The sequence below is a fragment of the Hylobates moloch genome, unplaced genomic scaffold, assembly GCF_009828535.3.
Source record: "Hylobates moloch isolate HMO894 unplaced genomic scaffold, HMol_V3 SCAFFOLD_12, whole genome shotgun sequence".
In the NCBI taxonomy this organism is placed as follows: Eukaryota; Metazoa; Chordata; class Mammalia; order Primates; family Hylobatidae; genus Hylobates; species Hylobates moloch.
In genome coordinates, this window is record NW_026652287.1 from 9,246,499 (window position 1) to 9,270,857 (window position 24,359).

The following is a 24,359-nucleotide window of genomic DNA, read 5'->3' on the forward strand; positions in this document are numbered from 1 at the left end:
TTTGGGAGGCCGAGGTGGGCGGATCATGAGGTCAGGAGATCGAGACCACAGTGAAACCCCGTCTCTACTAAAAATACAAAAAAAAAAAGAAAAAAGTCCCAGCTACTCGGGAGGCTGAGGCAGGAGAATGGCGTGAACCCAGAAGGCAGAAGTTGCAGTGAGCCGAGATCGCGCCACTGCACTCTAGCCTGGGCGACCGACAGAGCGAGACCCCATCTCAAAAAGAAAAATGTTTTTTTGTCGAGATGAGGTTGTACTTTGTTACCCAGTCTGGTCTCAAACTCCTGGCTGAGATCCCCGTTTCAGCCTCCCAGTGTTGGGATTACAGGCGTGAGCCACCACATCTCGGATTCTCGCTCCGTCACCCAGGCTGGAGTGCAATGGCACGATCTCGGCCTACTGCAACCCCTGTCTCCCGAGTTCAAGCGATTCTCCTGCCTCAGCCTCCAGAGTAGCTGGGATTACAGGTGCCCGCCACCACGCCCCTGCTAAATTTTGTATTTTTAGCAGAGATGGGGTTTCACCACGTTGGCCAGGCTGGTCTCGAACTCCTGACCTTAGGTGGTCCGCCCACCTCGGCCTCCCAAAGTGCTGGGATTACAGGCGTGAGCCACTGCGCCCAGCCTAAAATATTTTTTATTTTTGTCTTTACAGGTTTTTTTTTCTATGTGTGTGAGAGGATTAAATAATGTAATTAGTAAAGCGATTAGTTAGCACTTTAAAAATATTTATAAATGTATACAGATATATAATACATATTTATGTGTACAAACACTAAAGTTTCCTATTCTTTTTTTTTTTGAGACGGAGTCTCGCTGTCGCCCAGGCTGGAGTGCAGTGGCGCTATCTCAGCTCACTGCTGGCTCCGCCCCCCGGGGTTCACGCCATTCTCCTGCCTCAGCCTCCCGCGTAGCTGGGACTGCAGGCGCCCGCCACCTCGCCCGGCTAATTTTTTGTATTTTTAGTAGAAACGGGGTTTCACCGTGTTAGCTAGGATGGTCTCGATCTCCTGACCTCGTGATCCGCCCGCCTCGGCCTCCCAAAGTGCTAGAATTACAGGTGTGAGCCACCGCGCCCGGCCAAGTTTCCTACTCTTTCTGTGCCTACTTTTTCCTTTCTTTCCGCGAATACTTTGTCTCTGGAAGAGTTCACACTGTAACCTCCAACTGTTCCAGCTACTTGGTTTGCTTTCAGCACCAGGCTTGTAGGATGCGCAGCCAGTAGGGGGCAAGAATCACCCAGGCGTGCTTATTACCCAAGCAACGGAGTCAAACAGCACTTTCAGAATGACTTTACAAAAGGGTTACCAACAAGGTAATATGTTTATTGTGTTAGGTCGCTTAATAATAACGAAAAGATGAAAACAAGGAAGTGAGAAGCGGTAGGGACAGCCCTACTCTTCAGTATTCATTAATTGGGAGCCCCGGTGTGTTGGGCTTGCGGGTGAGCGTGAAGACAGACGTGGGATGGCCGAGCTCACACGCTTTAGGCTCTGATTCTAGCCGTGGATGCGTCGAGGGCTCCGGATTACTTGCGGTTTCACTGCCAATAAAGTGCTTTGAGCGAGCCTAACAAGCAATGGATATGTAAACATTTTCTTTCTTGGACTAACTAGGTAATGAAGAGATTTTCCAAGTGACAGAAACGCTGCTAGGTAACTTCCCGGGCCGTAGCTCCCCACCCTAACAGGTTCTGAAAATAGCTCCAGGCCCTTCCTAGCCGGAGTTTGAAAGCAGACGCGGGGCGCATGCGCGCGGCCCTCCGGCCGACCTCCCGATAGCCCTGGCACGCGGACCTTCTTCCCGACAGGCCGCGGGGAAAAAAGGGCGGGGAAACGGAATTACCGCGAGCTCTCTGTGAGCGCCGGCGGAAACAGTAGTCACGTGACTCTCCTAGGTGGCCTTCGCCTTCCCCCTCCCCCTTCTCGGAAACCCGGCCCCCTCACCCCTCGCCCACCCCAGAGCCGCGGTAATGGACCATTTGGGTTCCGGAATTCTCTTGGATCCAACAACTGGTACCGGGCCAAGGAGAGCCGGCGGAGTCCGTTTTTGGCGGCGAAAACTGGGGGGTGGTCAAGATGGGGGGGAAATTATCTTCCTTCACCTAGGAGGGAGGCGGGGCGGAGAGGGGCGCAGAGGCGGGTGGGGGGGAGGAGGGAGGAAGTCACGTGAGGGCGCTGCGTGCGCACGGCGCCTCATCCGTTGCCCCTCCCCCGCCCCTCCTGGCGGGGCGGGGGGGCTGGGGGAGGGGCGTCAAGATGGCGGCGGGGAGGTAGGCAGAGCCGGACGCCGCTGCTGCCGCCGCCGCCGCCGCCTCCGCTCCAGTCGCCTCTGGTCCTTCAAACTCGCACCTCCCGGGAGGAGCTGTCCTGGCGCCGGGTCCCGCGGGGAAAGTAAGTCCTTCCCTTGGCCCGTTTCTCCTTCCACACTCCCCCTCCCGGACAGCCTCCCACTCCCACCCTCCTCGGGGGGCCGTGCGGGGCCAGGCTGGGGGGACAGCCATCTCGCCCCGGCTTGGGGCCTCGCCGCTTGCCGCCCCCCGCGGCCGCGCGCTCCGGGGCCCTCGGGGGCATGTTCCCGACGGCGGCGCCGTTGTACCCGCTTCCTCCTCTCGTCAGCGCCGGGCCCTGCTGTCGCCGCTCGTGGGGCTTTCGGGCTCCGGGAGCCCCGCTGTCCCGGGCCGGAGGCACCCCTGTTGGACCGCGGGGCAGGGTCCGTGCACGCCGGCTCTGCTGGTTTCGCCCCTTTGGCTTCCGCTTCACAACCCGGGGGCTGCGGGTCCGGGACCCGCGGGGAAAGTAAGGTCCGGATCCTTCCCAAGTCCTCTCTCCTGCCCCAGCATTGCTCCTGGCTCTGGGCGAGGGAGGGAGGCAGGCGACGGGGTCGTCCTTCCTAAATCTGAACCCCACACCGGCGGTCTCGCGCATGCCCCACTCTTGGGGAGGTGGGAAGCCGCGGGGGACACGTGCAGGCTCCCTTCACGCCTCTCCAGGCGACTCGCGTAGTTCTGCCTCGGCGGGCGAGCTCACCTCCCAGACCCTAAGAATTACCCATGGAGGGGAACGGCAGTTGGGGATTTGCTTACTTTGAGAGCGTTTGGCATAAGGAGCATCCAGAGTTCCTCAAAGCAGTAGATACCGGTGGTTTCCCAGAAGTGGTTTGGGGTCAGTTTAACCGCTGAGGAGATTTGGATGTTCCTAAACCCTTCTGATTGTTTCTTTCCTGACCCTGGCATCCAGCTCCTCCCCTTCCCACCCCTGCTTTGTGCTTCTGTTTGGTTAATGTTTGCGGACCACTAACTTGATCCTCGCACAGAGAAGCTCTTTTTATGTGCGTGCTCGGTTTACTGTGGGAGGCTTTTGTTTTGGGGAGTCACTGGTTGAGAAACGTGGGAAAAGAACGGGCCAGAAAATGAGAGACAAATAAAGCAACGTTTTTATCCATTGAATTGCGCAGCCAATTGTAAGTGCACCCGGAAGTTTGTACTGAACACGTGTTGAGGGAAGGTTATAAACTGGTCCCCTTTGACCTTTGAAAGTTGACTATTATCATTTTATGTTGAGTTAAATGTTTCATATATTCCAGACAGCCAGAATTAGGGATGGTATATGGCTTCTAAAGAGTCAGCCAGGAGGGTACAGAGAGCTGTCAAATCCGGAGTGCCCTAGCAGGAATTGACTTAACACTTTCAGATAATTCTACGAGCTGACGGTACAGAGGGATTCTATTTTCCACCATATTTTCTATCAATCAGAATTGATTTTCATAAGCTTAGGGAAAGCTATCATCGTTGCACAGAAGATAGCAGAATTTCCTACTGGTGACTTGAATGGGACATTAATTTTGCAAGCAAGGGAACATTTTCTCTCATCTTTTAAAGAAGTTGTTTCCAAAATTTTTCCGATGGGAGACGACTTTACTTTTTTCCTCTGGTTTCTGCTTTTTATTTTCCATTCCAACTTATTCCATATGATTGCGTTTAGAATATTTATGCTATTTTTTAATTTTTGAGACAGGGTCCCACTCTGTTGCTCAAGCTGGAGTGCAGTGATGTGGTCATAGCTCACTGCAGCTTGAACTCCTGGGCTCAAGCGATCGTCCCACTTCAGCCTCCTGAGTAGCTGGGAGTACAGATGTGCACCACTACAGCAGCTGATTTTTTTTATTTTTTTGTGGAGAGGCGGGGGTCTCACCATGTTGGGAGGCAGCTACTGGCCTCAAGCAGTCTTCTGGCCTCCGCTTCCCGAAGTGATGGGATTACAGGCATGAGCCATTGTGCCTGGCTCCTTAAGAATCTTTTTTTTTTTTTTTTTTTTTTTGAGACGGAGTCTTGCTCTGTTGTCCAGGCTGGAGTGCAGTGGTATGAACTCGGCTCACTGCAACCTCTGCCTCCCGGGTTCAAGCGATTCTCCTGCCTCAGTCTCCCTAGTAGCTGGGATTGCAGGCATGTGCCACCACACCCGGCTAATTTTTTTATATAGTTGGCAGAAAGGGGTTTCGCCATGTTGGCCAGGCTGGTCTCACACTAATAACCTCAAGTGATCCACTCACCTCTGTCTCCAAGAGTGCTGGAATTACAGCCGTGAGCCACCACCCTTGGCCCCCCGTCAGAATCTTTTTTTTGAGGTGGAGTCTCGCTCTGTCGCCCAGGCTGTAGTGCAGTGTCACAACCTTGGCTCACTGCAGCCTCGGCCTCCTGGGTTCAAGCGATTGTTCTGCTTTAGCCTCCCTAGTAGCTGGGACTACAGGCGCGTGCCACCATGCCCGGCTAATTTTCGTATTTTTAGTAGACACAGGGTTTCACCATATTGGCCAGGCTGGTTTTGAACTCCTGACCTGCTGATCCGCCTGCCTCGGCCTCCCAAAGTGCTGGGATTACAGGTGTGAGTCACCGCGCCCGGCCTCAGAATCTTAAATAAAACTTCACTTTAGTTGCTGAAGGGGAGACACTGAGTTAGTGGCCTACCATTCATTCATTCATTGAATGTGATTGTATGTGAGGCAATTTTGTATTTATTTATTTTTTTTTTTTAGACTGTCTCGCTCTGTCACCAGGCTGGAGTGCAGTGGGGTGATCTCAGCTCACTGCACCCTCCCACTCCTTGGTGCAAGTGATTCTCCTGCCTCAGCTTCCTGAGTAGCTGGGATTACAGGTACACACCACCACGCCCAGCTAATTTTTGTATTTTTATTTATTTATTTATATATTTTTTGAGATGGAGTTTCACTCTTGTTGCCCAGGCTGGAGTGCAATGGCACGATCTCGGCTCACTGCAACCTCCGCCTCCCCGGTTCAAGCGATTCTCCTGCCTCAGCCTCCTGAGTAGCTGGGATTACAGGCATGAGCCACCACTCCTGGTTAACTTTGTATTTTTAGTAGAGACAGGGTTTCTGCATGTTGATCAGGCTGTTCTTGAACTCCCGACCTGAGATGATCCACCCATCTCCGCCTCCCGAAGTGCTGGGATTACAGGCATGAGCCACCGTGCCCAGCCTTTTAAAAAATTTTTTATTTTTTTGAGACGGAGTCTCACTCTGTTGCCCAGGCTGGAGTGCAGTGGTGTGATCTCTGCTCACTGCAACCTCCACTTCCCAGGTTCAAGCGATTCTCCTGCCTTAGCTTCCCAAGTAGCTGGGATTACAGGCGTGTGCCACCACGCCTGGCTAATTTTTGTTTTTTTAGTAGAGGTGAGGTTTTACCATTTTGGCCAGGATGGTTTCAATCTCTTGATCTCGTGATCTGCCTGCCTCGGCCTTCCAAAGTGCTGGGATTGTAGGCGTGAGCCACTGCGCCCGGCCAATTTTTGTATTTTTAATAGGGACGGGGCTTCACCATGTTGGCCAGGATGGTCTCTATCTCCTGATCTCGTGATCTGCCCGCCTTGGCCTCCCAAAGTGCTGGGATTACAGGTGTGAGCCACTGTGCCCAGCCTGTAGGTTTTAAGTGCCTTACTGAAAGTACTATTTAAAAAGGGGCAGCATGCAGATTCGTTTTATGCTTTAAAAAGTGGTTTGCCTCGGCCGAGCTTGGTGGTGCACGCCTGTAATCCCAGCACTTTGGGGGGCCAAGGCTGGTGGATCACAAGGTCAGGAGATCCAGACCATCCTGGCTAACACGATGAAACCCCTGTCTACTAAAAATACAAAAAATTAGCTGGGTGTGGTGATCTGGGCCTATAATCCAGGCTACTCTGGAGGCTTAGGCAGGAGAATCGCTTGAACCCGGGAGGCAGAGGTTGCAGTGAGCCGAGATTGCGCCACTGCACTCCAGCCTGGGTGACAGAGAGAGACTCCGTCTCAAAAGAAAAAAAGAAGTGGTTTGCCTCAGAGTTTAGCTGCAGATATGTTTGGGCATTTCTTAGCATCTAAATTGAGCTTCGATTTGTGACTTGCCACCTGTGAAGATGGAGAACACGCAGGACTAGTCCTACTGAGTAACCTCACATTCCATGGGGCTCTGTAGGTTCCTATGCCTTGCCTTTCTAAAGTTGGTGTAAAGATACATCTTTTTTTTTTTTTTTTTTTTTTTATTGAGACGGTGTTTCACTCTTGTCACCCAGGCTGGAGTGCAATGGCGCAACCTTGGCTCACCTGCAAGCTCCGCCTCCCAGGTTCAAGCGATTCTCCTGCTTCAGCCTCCCAAGTAGCTGGGATTAACAGGCACCCACCACCATGCCTGGCTAATTTTTTTGTGTGTTTTTAGTAGAGACAGGGTTTCATCATGTTGGCCAGGCTGGTCTCGAACTCCTGACCTCAGGTGACCAACCAGCTTGGCCTCCCAGACTGCTGGGATTACAGGGTTGAGCTACCATGTCTGGCCAAAGATAATTTTTAAGAGTAATTACTTTAGCATTAAATACCAGTTAATAACTATCTAAAATGATGTAATCCTAAAGTTTTTGCAGTTGTCTTTGTTTTTATATGCTGATTGACAGATGTAATTTGTTGTGGCTTGAACTCATCAAGTGTTAAGACAGCCTTAGGGATACCACTGAAATTTCCTTAAATGGAAAGGATGGGCTGTTAAAGATCAGGAATTCTCTTTTATGAAAAAGATATGGTGTGAAACCTATCAAATTAACTTATTTATTGGGAGGCAATATATAGATTACAGCCATACTTTTCAAATATTTTTATTGCATCCCACAGTAAGAAATGCGGTTTACATTGTGACCTAGTATACATATACACATACAACTCTCTCTCTCTCTCTCTCTCTCTATCTATCTATATATATATATATATTTTTTTTTTTTTTTTTTTTTTTTTTTTTTTTTTTTTTTTTTTGAGACGGAGTCTCCCTCTGTTGCCCAGTCTGGAGCACAGGAGTGCAATCTCGGCTCACTGCAGCCTCTGCCTTCTGGGTTCAAGTGATTCTCCCACCTCAGCATCTCGAGTAAGTGGGATTACAGGTGTGTGCCACCAGGCCCAGCTAATTTTTTTTTTTTTTTTTTGAGACGGAGTCTCGCTCTGTCACCCAGGCTGGAGTGCAGTGGCACAATCTCGGCTCACTGCAAGCTCCGCCTCCCGGGTTCACGCCATTCTCCTGCCTCAGCCTCCCCAGTAGCTGGGACTACAGGCGCCTGCCACCACGCCCGGCTAATTTTTTGTATTTTTAGTAGAGATGGGGTTTCACCGTGTTAGCCAGGATGGTCTTGATCTCCTGACCTCGTGATCCGCCTGCCTCGGCCTCACAAAGTGCTGGGATTACAGGCATGAGCCACCGCACCTGGCCTGTATTTCATTTTTCTAAGCCTTAGTTTATTAACTGTGACAAAGGGATAATGGGTAGCATTTGATACTCATGGGTTATCTTGAAAGTTAAAAGAAAAAAACCCACCCATATATGGGTTGAGCGTCCCTAATCTGAAGATTCAAAATCTGAAATGTTCAAAATCTGAAACTTTCAGCACTGACGTGATGCCACAAGTGGGAAATTCCACTCTTGACCTCACGCGAGTGATCACAGTCCAAAATGTAGTCAAAACTTTGTTTCATGCACATTTTAAGGTACTGTATAAAATTATCTTCAGGCTATGTGTATCAGGTGTATATGAAACATAAGAGTATTTTGTGTTTAGACTTGGGTCCAGTCTCTAAGATATTTCTTTTTTTTTTTTTCTTTTTTTTGAGACAGAGTCTCGCTGTCGCCCCGGCTGGAGTGCAGTGGCGCGATCTCGGCTCACTGCAGTCTCTGCCCCCCGGGGTTCACGCCATTCTCCTGCCTCAGCCTCCCGAGTAGCTGGGACTACAGGCGCCCGCCATCTCGCCCGGCTAATTTTTTGTATTTTTAGTAGAGACGGGGTTTCACTGTGTTAGCCAGGATGGTCTCGATCTCTTGACCTTGTGATCCGCCCGCCTCGGCCTCCCAAAGTGCTGGGATTACAGGCGTGAGCCACCGCGCCCGGCTAAGATATTTCATTATGTATGTACAGGTATTCCAAAATCCAAAAAAACCCTGAGTCACTTCTGGTTCCAAGTTTCAGATATGGGAAACTCAGCCTGTAGTGAGAATCAAGACAATTGACCATCTGAATTTGACTAGTGATAATCAAGAAAGTTGTTTAATTCCCCCCAACTCAATTATTTGTGTATTGCTTTTGTTAAAGGACTTTTGTGGCTTTGTATATAATTTGCACATTCCTTTGTAAATATCTTCTTCCTATAGGTTTTGCAGTGGGGAGTACTTTACCAAGCAAGGTCCTATGAACAGTAGGTGTTGAAAAGTACAGATTGCATTCTTTGTTGTTGTTGTTTTGTTTGTTTGTTTTTGAGATGGAGTCTCCTCTTTCGCCAGGTTGGAGTGCAGTGGCAAGACCTCGGCTCACTGTAACCTCCACTTTCCGGGTTCAAGCTATTCTCCTGCCTCAGCCTTCCGAGTAGCTGGGACTACAGGCACCCGCCACCATACCCAGCTAATTTTTGTATTTTTAGTAGAGATGGGGTTTCATTATGTTGGCCAGGATGCTCTCAATCTCTTGACCTCGTGATCCGACCGCCTCAGCCTCCCAAAGTGCTAGGATTACAGGCGTGAGCCACCTTGCCTGGTTGTTTGTTGTTTTGAGACGGAGTCCCACTCTGTCGCCCAGGCTGGAGTGCAGTGGTGCAGTCTCAGCTCACTGCAACCTTCACCTCCTGGGTTCCGGTGATTCTCCTGCCTCAACCTCTGGAGTAGCTGGGATTACAGGCACGCCACCATGCCCGGCTAATTTTTGTATTTTTAGTAGAGATGGGGTTTCACCATGTTGACCAGGCTTGTCAGGTCTCGAACTCCTGACCTCAAGTGATCTGCCTGCCTGGGCCTCCCAAAGTGCTGGAATTACAGGCACGAGCCACCGTGCCCAGCCCAGATTACATTATTTTAGGTAAAGGAAATTCTTGTAAACTAACTTTGTAACTGCTGTTTCTTTCTCCTGATGTTCTTAAGTGTCTACTGCACACAGTAGACACTTAATATTTGTTGATGAACTGTATCTCTAACTGGATCATTATCTTAAAATTCTTAAACTAAATGTTAGTCATATCACAGCTGCATAAAAACACAGATAAAGCTGAATCTCGAATCAGACATGCTTAGCACTCTAAGGAGAAAAAAATCCTTTTTGTTATTAGCTAAGGTGAAGATATTTGCTAAGTGATAGTATCCATGCACATTTAAAAATGTCCACCAGTTTATTCTAAGTTTAGTAACTGATTGGTCAAGTTGGATGTGTAGCAGTAACACTTTTAGATAAAAAGGAACTAGTATTTTATATAATTAATATGGGCAGGGCACGGTGGCTCATGCCTGTAATCCCAACACTGTGGGAGGCCGAGGCAGGTGGATCACTTGAGGTCAGGAGTTTGAGACCAGCCTTGCCAACATGGTAAAACCCCGTGTCTACTAAAAATACAAAAAAATTAGCTGGGTGTGGGGGCACTCGCCTATAATACCAGCTACTCTGGAGTCTGAGGCAGGAGAATCACTTGAACCCGGGGGGAGCGGACTCAAGGTTGCAGTGAGCCGAGATTGTGCCATTGCACTCCAGGTTGGGTGACAGAACGAGACTCCATCTCAGAAAAACAAACAGAAAAACCCAAAGACTAGTATGAAAGTTAATTATTTAATGGATTGCTAACAAAGTTTGTATTCTGAGGAATAAAGTGCTGAATCAGTGATATGGGAGTAAACATCTTTTTTGGATGAAATACTAATATGTATAAAAATGATAGTAGCTAGCTAGTAGCTAACATTTACTCCAGGTAGTATCACATTTACTTCACACAGCAATCCTATGAAGGAAGTTCTGTTTGTATTATTTTAAGATAAGGAAACTGAGTCAGAGAGGTTCTCACTTGACCATATCATACTACTAGTGGGCAATGCAGCCAGTATTTGAACCTAGGTATTTTGTCCGACTCCATAGTCTCCTCAGCCACTGTGGTGTGCTACTGCTATTGTGGACATATCCCTCATGTCTGCTCAGAGCTGTAGAGATTGGTTTTAGATCTGAGCAAGAGGAACCTTGTCCCCCTTGGTAACTTTCTGTGTTGGTATTCTGAATGGGAACTATATCCTTTCATTCTTCTGGTTGGCTATCGTTTCTCAGTATTCTCTTCCTGCCAAAACTAGCTCTTAGTTTTTCTCTACTACTGTGTCTTTGTGTCTTACTTATCATAGAAGTTTTCATAGGCGTACTGTTTTGAAATAGGTCATGTTTTCAAATGCATTTGCTTATTTTTCATTTTTTTGGGACAGGGTCTGTCTCTGTCACCCAGCCTGCAATGCAGTGCCATGAACATGCCTCACTGCAGCTTCGACCTGCTAGGCTCAAGGGATCCTCCTGCCTCAGCCTTCCAAGTAGCTGGGACCACAGGCGCATGTCACTGCACCCAATTAATTTTTCGAGGTTTGTTTTTATTTTTTGTTGCAGACGGAGTCTTGCTCTGTCGCCCAAGCTGGAGTGCAGTGCTGTGATCTTGGCTCACTGCAACCTCCGCCTCCCGGGTTCAAGTGATTCTCTTGCCTCAGCCTCCTGAAAAGCTGGGATTACAGGCGCCCACCACCACGCCCGGCTATTTTTTGTATTTTTAGAGGAGACGGGGTTTTACCACGTTGGCCAGGATGGTCTCAAACTCATGACCTCAGGTGAGCCACTGCGCCCAGCGTTTTTTTATTTTTATTATTTTTTTTTATTTTTAAGAAACAGGGTCTCAGCCGGGCATGGTGGCTTATGCTGTAATCCCAGCACTTTGGGAGGCCCAGGCGGGCGGATCACGAGGTCAGTAGATCGAGACCATCCTGGCCAACGTGGTGAAACCCTATCTCTACTAAAAATACAAAATTTAGCTGGGTATGGTGGTGTGGGCCTGTAGTTTCAGCCACTTGGGAGGCTGAGGCAGGAGAATTGCTTGAACCTGGGAGGCGGAGGGTGCAGTGAGCTGAGATCGCGCCACTGCACTCCAGCCTGGGCAACAGAGCAAGACTCTGTCTCAAAAAAAAAAAAAAAAAAAAAGAAAAGAAAAAGAAACAAGGTCTCCCTTTGTTGCCCAGGCTGGTTTCAAACTTCTGGACTGAAGTGATCCTCCTTAGCCTCCCAAAGTGCTGGGATTATAGGCGTGAGTCACCGCACCCAGCTTTCAAATGTATTTATGATAAAAATTGAAATCTTTTTGTCCATTGTTTGAGAGAAAGACCTTCTGTGGTTAGTAACTTGGATTTGTTAGATTGCTCCATGGTAAATGTCATCTGAGGTCTATGAATTCCTTTGTAGACACACTGACACAGTTCTCTTGTACCTAACAGTATTTAGCACTTATATGGTGCTTTGTGGCTTCAAAGTGAAAATGTTTTTCCTCCTATGAATAGGTCTTATTTGTAAAATGAGGAGGAGATTGGCTAATACAAGTTTTTAAGGGCTTTCTCTGCTTGAGCACCAAAATTCTGTGAGTCTGTAATAGTTTCTGAATAGAAATATGATTACATACTAAGGGTTTTGCCTAATGGAGTTAGAGAATGGGATAGATGTTCTCTCTCTATCTCCTTTCCCTCCTTCACGCTGCAAAAAAAGAACAAATAGAGAATTTGTGCCTGTTTGGCTGAGAAATGATTCTTAGTATTCAATTTATGTATAAGATATATAGTAGGATTAAAATCTCTTTCATTAATAGCTTGGTAAAAGACAGTGTCTTTTACAGACATTATTATTCCGAGGTCATTCATCAGATTTGAGGGTCTTTTTTTTTTTTTTTTTTTTGAGACGGAGTCTCACTCTGTCACCCAGGCTGGAGTGCAGTGGCGCAATCTCGGCTCACTGCAAGCTCCGCCTCCTGGGTTCACGCCATTCTCCTGCCTCAGCCTCTCCGAGCAGCTGGGACTACAGGTGCCCGCCACCACGCCCGGCTAATTTTTTGTATTTTTAGTAGAGACGGGGTTTCACCGTGGTCTCGATCTCCTGACCTCGTGATCCGCCCGCCTCGGCCTCCCAAAGTGCTGGGATTACAAGCGTGAGCCACCGCGCCCAGCCAAGGGTCTTAAATTGTTACTTATTTTAATTGACCAGTAAAAATTGTCTGTATGGTGTATAACATGTTTTGGTATATATAAGTATACACTGTGGAATGGCTAAGTCAAATTGTGATTCCTATGAGTGAGTTCTAAGCTGGTCACTGATAATGTTATTTATAACTGTTGCTATCTTTCTTACGTGATCATCAAAAAGTTTCTCAATAAAATTTTTTTGTACTTAAATGCTCATTGTTAAGAAAACATTTCAGAAAGCTCTCATGAAGTGAATAATACTTTGCAGTGAATATGCATTTCATTGACTAATGGTATCTCTACACTTTTGAATATTATTAGATAGGGCTTGGTGTATAGCTCATGGACTGATGGATCCTGTGGCCTGCAGGAGCTCTGTGGTCTGTAGTTTCGGAAGTCACTGGATTAAAGCAATGTACTTCTGTTTCAAATGTAAATAAATCATTTCCAGTATTTATTTTAAAGAGATGACATTTCGATAGTCTCCAGAGTTCTATTAATCTGGGTCAAGATTATCTGTAGCTGGTGGGCCAAGACCCTATTTTGGTCTTAATGAAGTATTTTATGGATTGAAAATGTTAAAAGCATTGATTTAGAGCTCTAGGTACTTGTTCGTATTATGCAGTAAGATAATTTGTAAAAGTATGATCAAATGTGTCTATATTAGAAAAATTAGTTAACTTGGTCTTTTTTTTTTAATCAAGTCATCAGGCAAACAACTTTATTTGAAATCTATATTGGGACATTTCTCCTGTTTCCTCTGTCATTCAGTTCATTCATGTTATTTATATCTTGCTGTCTGATACCTTATTCCCCCTCCAGTTTTAATCTCAATCTGGCGTATATTCTGAAATAAAATAATGAAACATCATAGTTTACCAACATCAACTTTATCTACTCATTGGAAAGAAAACTTCATGGACTTTGGGAGTTTGAACTATCTAGTTTCTAATCTTTACCACTTCTGCGTGAGTGAACTTCGGTAGATGATTTAAGTTTTCTGACCCTCAGTTTCAGCTCTTAAATTATATTACCTATCTCACTCAGGGTTGTGTTGGGCTTGAGTATGGTAATGTTTATGAAGAATTTAACACGGTGCTAGGCTTGTTTCCTTCCTTCCTCACTCCCTGCCCAAAATGGTTTTTTTCCTCAGGTTGCTTTTCCTTTTTCTGGAAAATTATGGAGAAATCTCCTTTGGGAGGCTGGGCACGGTGGTGCACGCCTGTAATCCTAGCACTTTGGGAGGCTGAGGCGGACGGATTGCCTGAGCCCAGAAGTTTAAGACCAGCCTGGGCAACACGGTGAAAACCCATCTGTACTAAAATACAAAAAATTAGCCAGGCATGGTGGCGGGCGGCTGTAGTCCCAGCTAGTCGGGAGGCTGAGGCAGGAGAATTGCTTGAACCTGGAAGGCGGAGGTTGTGGTGAGCCGAGATCACGCCACTGCACGCCAGCCTGGGTGACAGAGCGAGACTCCGTCTCCAAAAAATCTCCTTTGGGGTGTCTGTGTTTCCTCCCACCCTTCTACACAGTGGTCTGCCCTCTGTTTCATTCTGGATATCTGGTTTTCACCTTAAACTCACTCATGTTTCCATTAGAACATCTGTCTAAATGATACACAAACGTAGGTGACATAGACACAGTAGAGGGTTTCTTTGTTAAATGCTTTCATCTGAAGCAGTTCTTACATGCTAGAAGTCATGCTCAGGCCGGGCACAGTGGCTCACGGCCTGTAATCCCAGCACTTTGGGAGGCCAAGGTGGGTGGTTCACCTGAGGTCAGGAGTTCGAGACCAGCCTGGCCAACATCGTGAAACCCTGTCTCTACTAAATACAAAAATTAACCAGGTGTGTTGGTGGGCGCTACTTGGGAGGATGAGGCAGGAGCATCAGCTCGGAAGGCAGAGGTTGCAGTGAGCCAAGAGCGAAACTGCGTAGTCATGCTCATCGTGCTCTTGGCTAATGCCATTTTTGTAGGACATCATGAAACACTGACACTTGATTTTATCACAGTCTGAGAACAAATGGACTAGCTGAAAATTATTATGTAACATGAAATTAGTTTTCTGAGTACAGATTTTTCATGTTTGTATATGTAAATCGGTTATTTCAGAGAAATTAGTGAGAAAAGTTAAAATTTAGAAAGCTCTTTTTCCCCCCTATAAAATGGGTAAATATCCATGGCAGCAGAATACTTTAGTCTGGCCCCTGAGATTGTAGTTGGAAAAACCTCCAAACTAAAATCTGTCTACTTGCTTTAAATTGGCTTTAGCCCCCTACCCCGGCAAACTCCATAGAACTCATCCTTCAGGTCTTCCGGGCTCAACGTTTATTTTTTATTTTCTCTTGGCCTGACTCTAACCATTCATCAGCTCATATTTTTCTCTGACGTGCTTCATATTCTCGCTTCCATTCTGAGTTTTTATTTAAGCTAAATCTGATGGATTTAGCTCCCTAAATATCTTGGATTCCATTTCCCCTTCTTTCTCTCTGCCCCATACAGTTATGATACATCTCTCTCCTGGTCAGCTATGTCAGTTTCCCAAGATGTCTTTCTGCTGCTGGTCTTCTGCCCCCTCTTAGTTTGTTTCCACATTGCTGTTGAGTAATCCTTCTATTTTTTTCTTTCTTTACTGAGTTGAGTCGGGTGCGGGGTGGGGGGGGGTCTTACTCTGTAGCCCAGGCTGGAGTGCAATGGTGCAATCACAGCTCCCTGCAGTCTCCAATTCCTGGGCTCAAGCGATCCTCCCAAGTAGCTGGGACTACAGGCATGCACCACCACACTCGGCTAATTTAAACATTTTTTTTTTTGTAGATATGGGATCTCTAGGCAGGTCTTGAACTCCTGGCCTCAAGCTAACCTCCTGCACCTCCACTTTGGTGCTGGGATTACACACTTGAGCCACGGTGCCCAGATGAGTAATCTTTCTAAATCACAAATCTGCTGTGTCAAGTAGTCCTCAGTCGGAAAACTTGTTAGTAATCCCTGTTTCCCACAGGAGCAAGTGAACTCTCCAGCGTGGTGTACAAGGCTGTAGGTGATACCTTCATCTCTTGCCATTTCCTGCCTGAGCCCCATTCTTCTGTTCTGAGCTTCCATACCCTTGTTGAATTAACTCCAGAGGTTTTCTTTTTTTTTTTTTTTTTGAGATGGAGTCTCGCTCTGTCACCCAGGCTGGAGTGCGGTGGCACAATCTTGGCTCACTGCAACCTCCACCTCTTGGTTCAAGCGGTTTTTCCTGCCTCAGCCTCCAGAGAAGCTGGGATTACAGGCACCCGCCACCACATGTGGCTAATTTTTGTATTTTTAGTAGAGGCAAGGTTTCACCATTTTGGCCGGGCTGGTCTCAAACTTCTGAACTCAGGTGATCCACCTGGCTTTGCCTCCCAGCGTGCTGGGATTACAGGTGTGGGCCACTGCACCTGGCCTCCAGCCATAGTTTTTAAAGTGTGTCAAATTCTTTCATGCCTCCATGTTTTGAATGCGTAGTCCAGAGGATCCTTGTCCACCTGATGATTCCCTGATGCTCTGCTGCATTGTCATCTTTATAACATCTCTGCTTCCACAAAGTTCATTATTTTCTTCTCTGTTCCCGTAGCCTTTTGTAGATGTATACTTGTGCTATGATTTATGTACTTGTCTATCCTTTCTATTTTAGAGTGAGCTTGGGATTGAAGACTGTTTCTCTTTTATCCTCTTTGCCTGACACATGGCAGGTTCTTCATTAATATTGAATGAATGGGTCTAGTAGAGATTGTTGGATTGTTTATATTTAGAGGGGAGTTAATATTTGTCACTTTTTGTTTTTTATGTTAATATTTAATATTTCATTTTAAAGATGGTGGAACCAGGGCAAGATTTATTGCTTGCTGCTTTGAGTGAGAGTGGAATTAGTCCGAATGACCTCTTTGATATTGATGGTGGAGATGCAGGGCTTGCAACTCCAATGCCTACCCCGTCAGTTCAGCAGGTAAGAGTTTTACAAAGCCTCTCTTTCTTAGTGCTTTCCGCTTACAGTATTTTTTTTTTTTTTTAAGATGGTCTCACTCTGTGGCCCAGGCTGGGGTGCAGTGGTGCAGTCATGGCTTACTGAAGCCTCAACCTCCCAGGCTCAAGCCATCCTTCTGCCTCAGCCCCCCAAGTAGCTGGGACTATAGGCACATGCCACCACATCCCGCTAATTTTTTGTCTTTTTTGTAGAGACAGTGTTTGCCATGTTGCCCAGGCTGGTCTTGAACTCCTGAGCTCAAGCAATTGCCCACCTTGGCCTCCCAAAGTGTTGGGATTACAGGTGCGAGCCAAGCTTGGCCCAATTTTAGATATACATGTGAAGCCTTAATTTTAAATACATGTGTTAATTTTTTTTTTTTTTTGAGATGGAGTCTTGCTCTGTCACCCAGGCTGGAGTGCAGTGGCGCATTCTCAGCTCACTACAACCTCTGCCTCCTGGGTTCAAAATTCTCTTGCCTCAGCCTCCTGAGTAGTTGGGATTACAGGTGTAGGCCACCACACCTGGCTAATTTTTGTATTTTTAGTAGAGATGGGGTTTCACCATGTTGTTCAGGCTGGTCTCGAACTCCTGACCTTGTGATCTGCCTGCCTCAGCCTCCCAAAGTGCTGGAGTTATAGGCGTGAGCCACTGTGCCCGGCCGAATGTTATTTTTATGTTGAGTATTCATTTTGATTTATGAGGCAGAAAATAATGAAAACCGAAACATTATTTTTTGCTTTGATATTATTATAAATGTACAGACAGTGTAAGAGATGTTTAGCATTCTTATGGGAGTTATCTTTAATTTCCTTAATAGTTGTTTAATTATTTAGGGATATTCTTCTCTCTGAAACAAAACTAAATTCTGGCTGGCGGGCGGGGTGGTCACTTGTAACCACACTCTGGAGGCCGAGGGGCGGATCAAGATTCTGGCTGGGCACATGTCTTATGCCAGTAATCCCAGCACTTAGGGAGGCTGAGGCTGAAGGATTGCTTGAGCCCAGTAGTGAGACCAGCCTGGGCCATGTAGCGAGACCTTGTCTCTACAAAAAGTTAAATAAAATTAGCTGGCCGTGGTTGTGTGCGCTTGATGTCCCAGCTACCCAGGAGGCTGAGGTGGGAGGATTGCTTGAGCTGAGGAGTTTGAGGCTGTTGTGAGTTGTTATCGTGCCACTGCACTTTAGCCTGGGTGACAGAGCAAGACCTTGTTTCTGAAAAATAAAAAAAATAGACTGGTCCGAGTGCAGTGTTGTTTACAAGTAATTGATCACAGCCTGTTACAGATTTCTTTGTTTCTCCTCTACTCCCACTGCTTCACCTGACTAGCCTTAAAAAAAAAAAAAAAAGACTAAAAAAACTTTTTTTTTCTTCAGACACAGTCTCACTCTGTCACCCAGGCTGGAGTGCAGTGGCACGATCTTGGCTCACTGCAACCTCCACCTCAGAGGTTCAAGCAGTTCTCCTGCCTCAGCCTCCTGAGTAGCTGGGATTACAGGCGGCTGCTACCAAGCCCAGCTAATGTTTTTGATTATTTATTTATTTTATTTATTTCTTTTTTTGAGACAGAGTCTCGCTCTGTCGCCCAGGCCAGAGTGCAGTGGTGCAATCTCCACTCCAAGCTCTGCCTCCCAGGTTCACTCCATTCTCCTGCCTCAGCCTCCCAAGTAGCTGGGACTACAGGCGCCCGCCACCACACTTGGCGAATTTTTTGTATTTTTAGTAGAGACAGAGTTTCACCACGTTAGCCAGGATGGTCTCGATCTCCTGACCTTGTGATCCACCTGCCTCTGCCTCCCAAAGTGCTGGGATTATAGGCGTGAGCCACCGCGCCTGGCCAAGTTGGGCTAATTTTTGTATTTTAGTAGAGATGGGGTTTCACCATGTTGGCCAGGCTGGTCTGAAACTCCTGACCTCATGATCCGCCCACCTCGGCCTCCCAAAGTGCTGGGATTACAGGCGTGAGCCGCCACACCCGGCCTACAAAAATGTTTTTTAAAAGGAATTGTTAGTACAGTTTTGTGGAGATCTTGTGCTTGCAAAGATTGTTACATTATATCTGCTGTTAGTGATTTCACGTCAGTTTGAATGTTAAGCTTGATATTTTTTAATAAATGCAAATCTTGTCCTTGAAACAGAATTTACTGCTGTCCTTTATTTTTTGTCTGATGTCGTTTTCTCTCCAGTCAGTGCCACTTAGTGCATTAGAACTAGGTTTGGAGACCGAAGCAGCAGTTCCTGTTAAACAAGAACCAGAGACTGTACCTACTCCAGCACTATTAAATGTGAGGGTAAGAATGATTTAGATTTGTCGTTACTTCTAAAATAGTTTAGAACTGTAGTGAGAAAACATGGCCAGGTGTGGTGGTTCGCGTCTGTAATCTCAGCACTTCGAGAGGCTGAGGTAGGAGGATTGCTTGAGCCGAGGAATTCAAGACCAGCTTGAGCAAAATGGCAAGACCCCATCTCTATAAAAGAAGAAATGGGCTGGGCACAGTGGCTCATGCCTATAATCCTGGCACTTTGGGAGGCCAAGGTGGGTGGATCACATGAGGTCAGGAGTTCAAGACCAGCCTGGCCAACATGGTGAAACTCCATCTCTAACTCTACTAAAAATACAAAAATTAGCTGGGTGTGGTGGTGCATGCCTATAGTCATAGCTACTTGAGAGGCTGAGGCAGGGGAATCTCTTGAACCCAGGAAGTGGAAGAGGTTGCAGTGAGCAGAGACCAAGCCACTGCACTCCAGCCTGGGCGACAGAGCGAGACTTCATCTCAAAAAAGATAAAAAAAGAGGCCGGGCACGGTGGCTCACGCCTGTAATCCCAACACTTTTGGAGGCCGGGGAGGGTGGATCACGAGGTCAGGAGATCGAGACTCTCCTGGCTAACACGGTGAAACCCCGTCTCTACTAAAAATACAAAAAATTAGCCGGGTGTGGTGGCGGGCGCCTGTAGTCCCAACTACTCGGGAGGCTGAGGCAGAAGAACGGCATGTACCGGGGAGGTAGAGCTTGCAGTGAGCTGAGATGGGGCCAGTGCACTCCAGCCTGGGTGACAGAGCAAGACTCTGTCTCAAAAAAAAAAAAAAAAAAAAAAAGGATAATAAAAAATGAAAAACCTTTTAGTGTGAAATAGTTTTCTCTCTCTAGTTCTGCTTTTTGCCACTTTCCCAATATCCTACCCTTACCTCCTACTTTGCGACACGTTTCTTTCATTCTTGTTTCTTTTTGAGACGGAGACTCGCTTTGTTGGCTCACTGCAACCTCTGCCTCCTGGGTTCAAGCAATTTTTCTGCCTTAGCCTCCCGAGCAGCTGGGAGTATAGGCACCCACCACCATGCCTGGCTAATTTTTGTACCTTTAGTAGAGACAGGTTTTACCATGTTGGCCAGGCTAGTCTTGAGCTCCTGACCTCAGGTAATGTGCCCATCTCAGCATCCCAAAGTGCTGGGGTTACAGGTGTGAGCCACCGCTCCCAGCCCCACAAAGATATTTTTAAAAACAGATTTGTAGGTGAAGATATATAACATGTTCGTTGATGACAAGTCAAAATATTGAAAAAAAAAAGTTGTAAATAGTAGACTTTACTTTTTATTTATTTTTATTTTTTTGAGACGGAGACTCGCTCTGTCACCCAGGCTGGAGTGCAGTGGCGCAATCTCGGCTCACTGCAACCTCCGCCTCCCGGGTTCAGGCCATTCTCCTGTCTCAGCCTCCCGAGTAGCTGGGACAACAGGCCCATGCCTGGCTAATTTTTTGTATTTTTAGAAGAGACAGGGTTTCACTGTGTTAGCCAGGATGGTCTCGATCTCCTGACCTTGTGATCCACCCGCCTCGGCCTCCCAAAGTGCTGGGATTACAGGCATGAGCCACTGCGCCTGGCCAATAGTAGACTCTTTATTAAAGACTCATTATTAAAGGAGTCATGGAGAAATAGCAAATAGTGTTGAGGAGGAAAAAAGTGAAAACGTCATCCATCAAGGCATTAGAAACTTTCTGTTACTAGTCTTTTGGGGAGGTTGGGGCAGGAGAGGTCTTGCTATTTTGCCAAGGCTGATCTTAAAATCAAGTGAACCTCCTGTGTCACCCTCCCAATTAGCTGGAAATGCAGGTGCACACCACTGTGCCTGGCTTAGTCCTGTTATTTTCGGTTTGTGTGGGATAGTTCTATTTTATGCTTGCCATCCCTGACAGTTACAGAAAGGGTTATATTACAACTATACCTTCTTTTCATCAAAGTTGTCCGTTTTAACTTGGTAATTTGTAGTTAATCAAATCAGAAATGAAGTACCAATATTTAGGCAAGGCTGGGCACAGTGGCTCACTCCTGTAATCCCAGCACTTCGGGAGGTTGAGGTGGGAGAATGGCATGACCCCAGGAGTTTGAGACCAACCTGAGCAACATAGTGAGACTCTTTATCTCTAAAAAAAAGTTGCCGGGCATGGTGGTGTGCACCTGTAGTCCTAGCTACTTGAGAGGTTGAGGTACAAGAATCACTTGAGCCCGGTTGGGCAAGGCTGCAGTGAGCTATGATCACATTTCAGCCTGGGTGACAGAATGAGACTGTTTCAAAGAAAAAAAAAAAAAAAGCAATGATAAAACTGCATTTTAGATTTTTAGTTGTCCTTCCAAGTTTGTGGATATAAGCTTCATTAGAGAATAAAGCATTTTTCAGTGGTGTATTTTTTGTTTTCTATCTAGCAGCAGCCTCCATCTACTACAACGTTTGTGCTGAATCAAATAAATCATCTTCCACCCTTGGGATCTACAATTGTAATGACTAAAACACCACCTGCAACAACCAACAGGCAAACCATCACTTTAACTAAGTTTATCCAGACTACTGCAAGCACACGCCCGTCAGTCTCAGCACCAACAGTACGAAATGCCATGACCTCTGCACCTTCAAAAGACCAAGTTCAGCTGAAGGATCTACTGAAAAATAATAGTCTTAATGAACTGATGAAACTAAAGCCACCTGCTAATATTGCTCAGCCAGTAGCAACAGCAGCTAGTAAGTCTGTTTTCAATAGTATCAACTTTCTCTCTCTGGTAAGCTATGTCAGCATGTTTTTTTAAATGATTTGCTTGGGTTTTTAAAGAACTGGCCATAAAAGGGTGTTATCTGCATTATTTTGCATACTTACAGTGTTTAACACAATTCAAGGGAAGCAAAAGTTTAGATGCCTTGGGTAGGTTGTTTAGCTTTGAAATGTAATTTCTGGAATTATCAGGTAGCTACATTAGCAACATGAAATCTTACCAATTTTATATATTATAAGTAGTCAGTTAACATTTTTCTTAATTGTTTACAAATCAGTGCATCTTAGCGATTTACCTATGATTCATCTATGGATCTTGTTTGAAAACAGAATCTGATTCTCAGTAGAGCCCACAATTCTGCATTTCTTTTTTCTTTTTTTGAGACGGATTTTCAGTCTGTCACCCAGACTGGAGTGCAGTGGTGCGATCTCCGCTCTCTGCAGCTTCCGTCTCCTGGGTTCAAACGATTCTCCTGCCTCAGCCTCCCAAGTAGCTGGAATTACAGGCGCGTGCCACCACACCCAGCTAATTTTCGTATTTTTAATAGAGACGGGGTTTCACTATGTTGGCCAGGCTGGTCTCGAACTCCTGAGCTCAGGCGGTCTGCCCACCTTAGCCTCCCAAAGTGTTGTTGGGATTACAGACGTGAGTACCACGCCTGGCCTGCTTGTGTTTTTATGAAATAGAGGGCTAAGAGCATTCTAAAAGAATGAGCGTTAAGTGTTTATAGAAAGATGTAGAACTTTGTCTTTTTTTTTTTTTGAGACGGAGTCTTGCTCTGTCACCCAGGCTGGAGTGCAGTGGCGCGATCTCGGCTCACTGCAAGCTCCGCCTCCCGGGTTCATGCCATTCTCCTGCCTCAGCCTCTCCGAGTAGCTGGGACTACAGGTGCCCGCCACCACGCCCGGCTAATTTTTTGTATTTTTAGTAGGGACGGGGTTTCACCGTGGTCTCCATCTCCTGACCTCGTGATCCGCCCACCTCGGCCTCCCAAATTGCTGGGATTACAAGCGTGAGCCACCGCGCCCAGCAGAACTTTGTCTTAAGTGACTGTAATTAAAATTTTCAGATCATCTGGTTTTTATGTTTGGGTCCATACCATTGTGTCCTTGTGGCTGTAGTTTTTTGTTTTTTGGTTTTTGTTTTTTGGTTTTCCTCTCAAGGTCATTGTCCTGAACTGACTGCAACCTGGCAGTGAGATGCAAGTTGGGAAATCATTTTAGCTGTCTTAGGACTGATTCCATTTTCTGCCGTGGAGTGCAGCACTGTGACCTTGACCTGGCTGAGGTGCAGAGCAGTTTCTGGAATCACTCGCAAGGGACTTGGGGATGGTCGACAGTTGGTGGAAGATGCTTCTCGTTACAGTCTTTGGATTTAATGAGGAAGCCTGCTTCTTATATGAGTGGCTTTCTGAGCATTGTACTCCTCACATTAGCATATGCCATCATAACTTAAAGGAGTGGATGTATGCCATTGTGAGGGAAGAATTTAGAGCACAAAACAGAAAACAGGATAGATTTGAAGCTGACTGAACAAGAAATCTAGTACAGTAAATTCTCCAACATTTAAGGTAGTGATTTTTAAAAGACAAATGCAGACATTTAAAAGGGTGCACAGCAAGACTATCCTTGTATGGAAGCCTGAGAAACTGTCAAGCTAGATCAGGACTAAGAAACAAGGATGGGCCGGGCGCGGTGGCTCATGCCTGTAATCTCAGCACGTTTGGAGCCCGAGGTGGGTGAATCACGAGGTCAGGAGTTCAAGACCAGCCTGGCCAAGATGGTGAAACCCCACCTCTACTAAAAACATGAAAATTAGCTGGGCATGATGATGGGCGCCTATAATCCCAGCTACTTGGGAGGCTGAGGCAGGGAATTGCTTGAACCCAGGAGGCAGAGTTTGCAGTGAGCTGAGATGACGCCACTGCACTCCAGCCTGGGCGACAGAGCAAGACTCCATCTCAAAAAAAAAAAAAAAGATGGTAAGTGAGTGCTGAAGATAAGCAAAGTTTTTTGTTGTAGGAGATGGTCCTCTTTTTACTGAAGGGGAAAAATGTTGAAAATATGAAACTGCAGAAAGCAAGGTGTTGCATGTTTTACTTCTTATCTGTGTGGTTGTTGCCCTTTTGGGTTCTAACCTGTCACCTTTTCTCTGGTCTTAAAACTAGGAGCTGATCACTGGCTCTTTCACAGTTATTAATAAACCATGCCCCCAAATATCATCTCTGTTCTAGTTTCCTTGTTTTGTTAATACTTTATTTTTATTTTTTGTTTTTTTGTGAGACGGAGTCTCATTCCATCACCCAGGCTGGAGTGCAATGGCGCGATCTCAGCTCCCTGCAACACCTGTTTCTTGAATTCAAGTGATTCTCCTGCTTCAGCCTCCCAAATAGCTGGGATTACAGGCATGAGCCACCAAGCCCGGCTATTTTTAGTAGAGACGGGGTTTCACCATGTTGGCCATGCTGGTCTTGAACTCCTGACCTCAAGTGATCAGCCCACCTTGGCCTCCCAAAGTTCTGGGATTACAGACGTGAGCACCTGGCCTGTTAATACTTTAATTAGTTGTACTCGTTTTGGAGTCCGAGTGATAGTCCTCCCAAATACTCTTCATCTTTTGCTAGAATAGGTGAAATGCTGATCAGCTCTCCTGGTGTTAGCACTCTCTTCCCTAAAGGCAGTGATTTCCACACGTCTATCTCAAGAATTCTGGGTACTGTGAGGACTTCAGGGATTCTTGGAGGTTGAAGGCTGGTTCCAGGGGTTCTGGACTGGATACCTCCCACCCCTATTCAGTCAAGCAGCTCTG

General features: G+C 46.4%; 1 protein-coding gene across 7 annotated transcripts in view; it reads left to right on the forward strand.

The window, feature by feature from the left end:
• Positions 1-2,230: 2,230 nt before the first annotated feature.
• Positions 2,231-24,359, forward strand: part of SBNO1 (strawberry notch homolog 1) — a 79,374-nt gene continuing 57,245 nt past the window's right edge. For 2 of the 7 annotated variants that reach the window (XR_009209075.1, XM_032168373.2), the window contains exons 1-4: positions 2,239-2,392; positions 16,358-16,489; positions 18,694-18,798; positions 21,210-21,522. Coding sequence is in view for 6 of the 7 variants with exons in the window: in XM_032168373.2 (XP_032024264.1) it covers positions 16,358-16,489; positions 18,694-18,798; positions 21,210-21,522 (550 nt within the window). In the remaining variant the exon portion in view is untranslated. Of the gene's footprint in view, positions 2,393-2,791; positions 2,798-8,667; positions 8,712-16,357; positions 16,490-18,693; positions 18,799-21,209; positions 21,523-24,359 lie in introns of those variants that run through there. The other 5 variants (XM_032168374.2, XM_058425651.1, XM_058425652.1 and 2 more) reach the window with 5 other exon arrangements.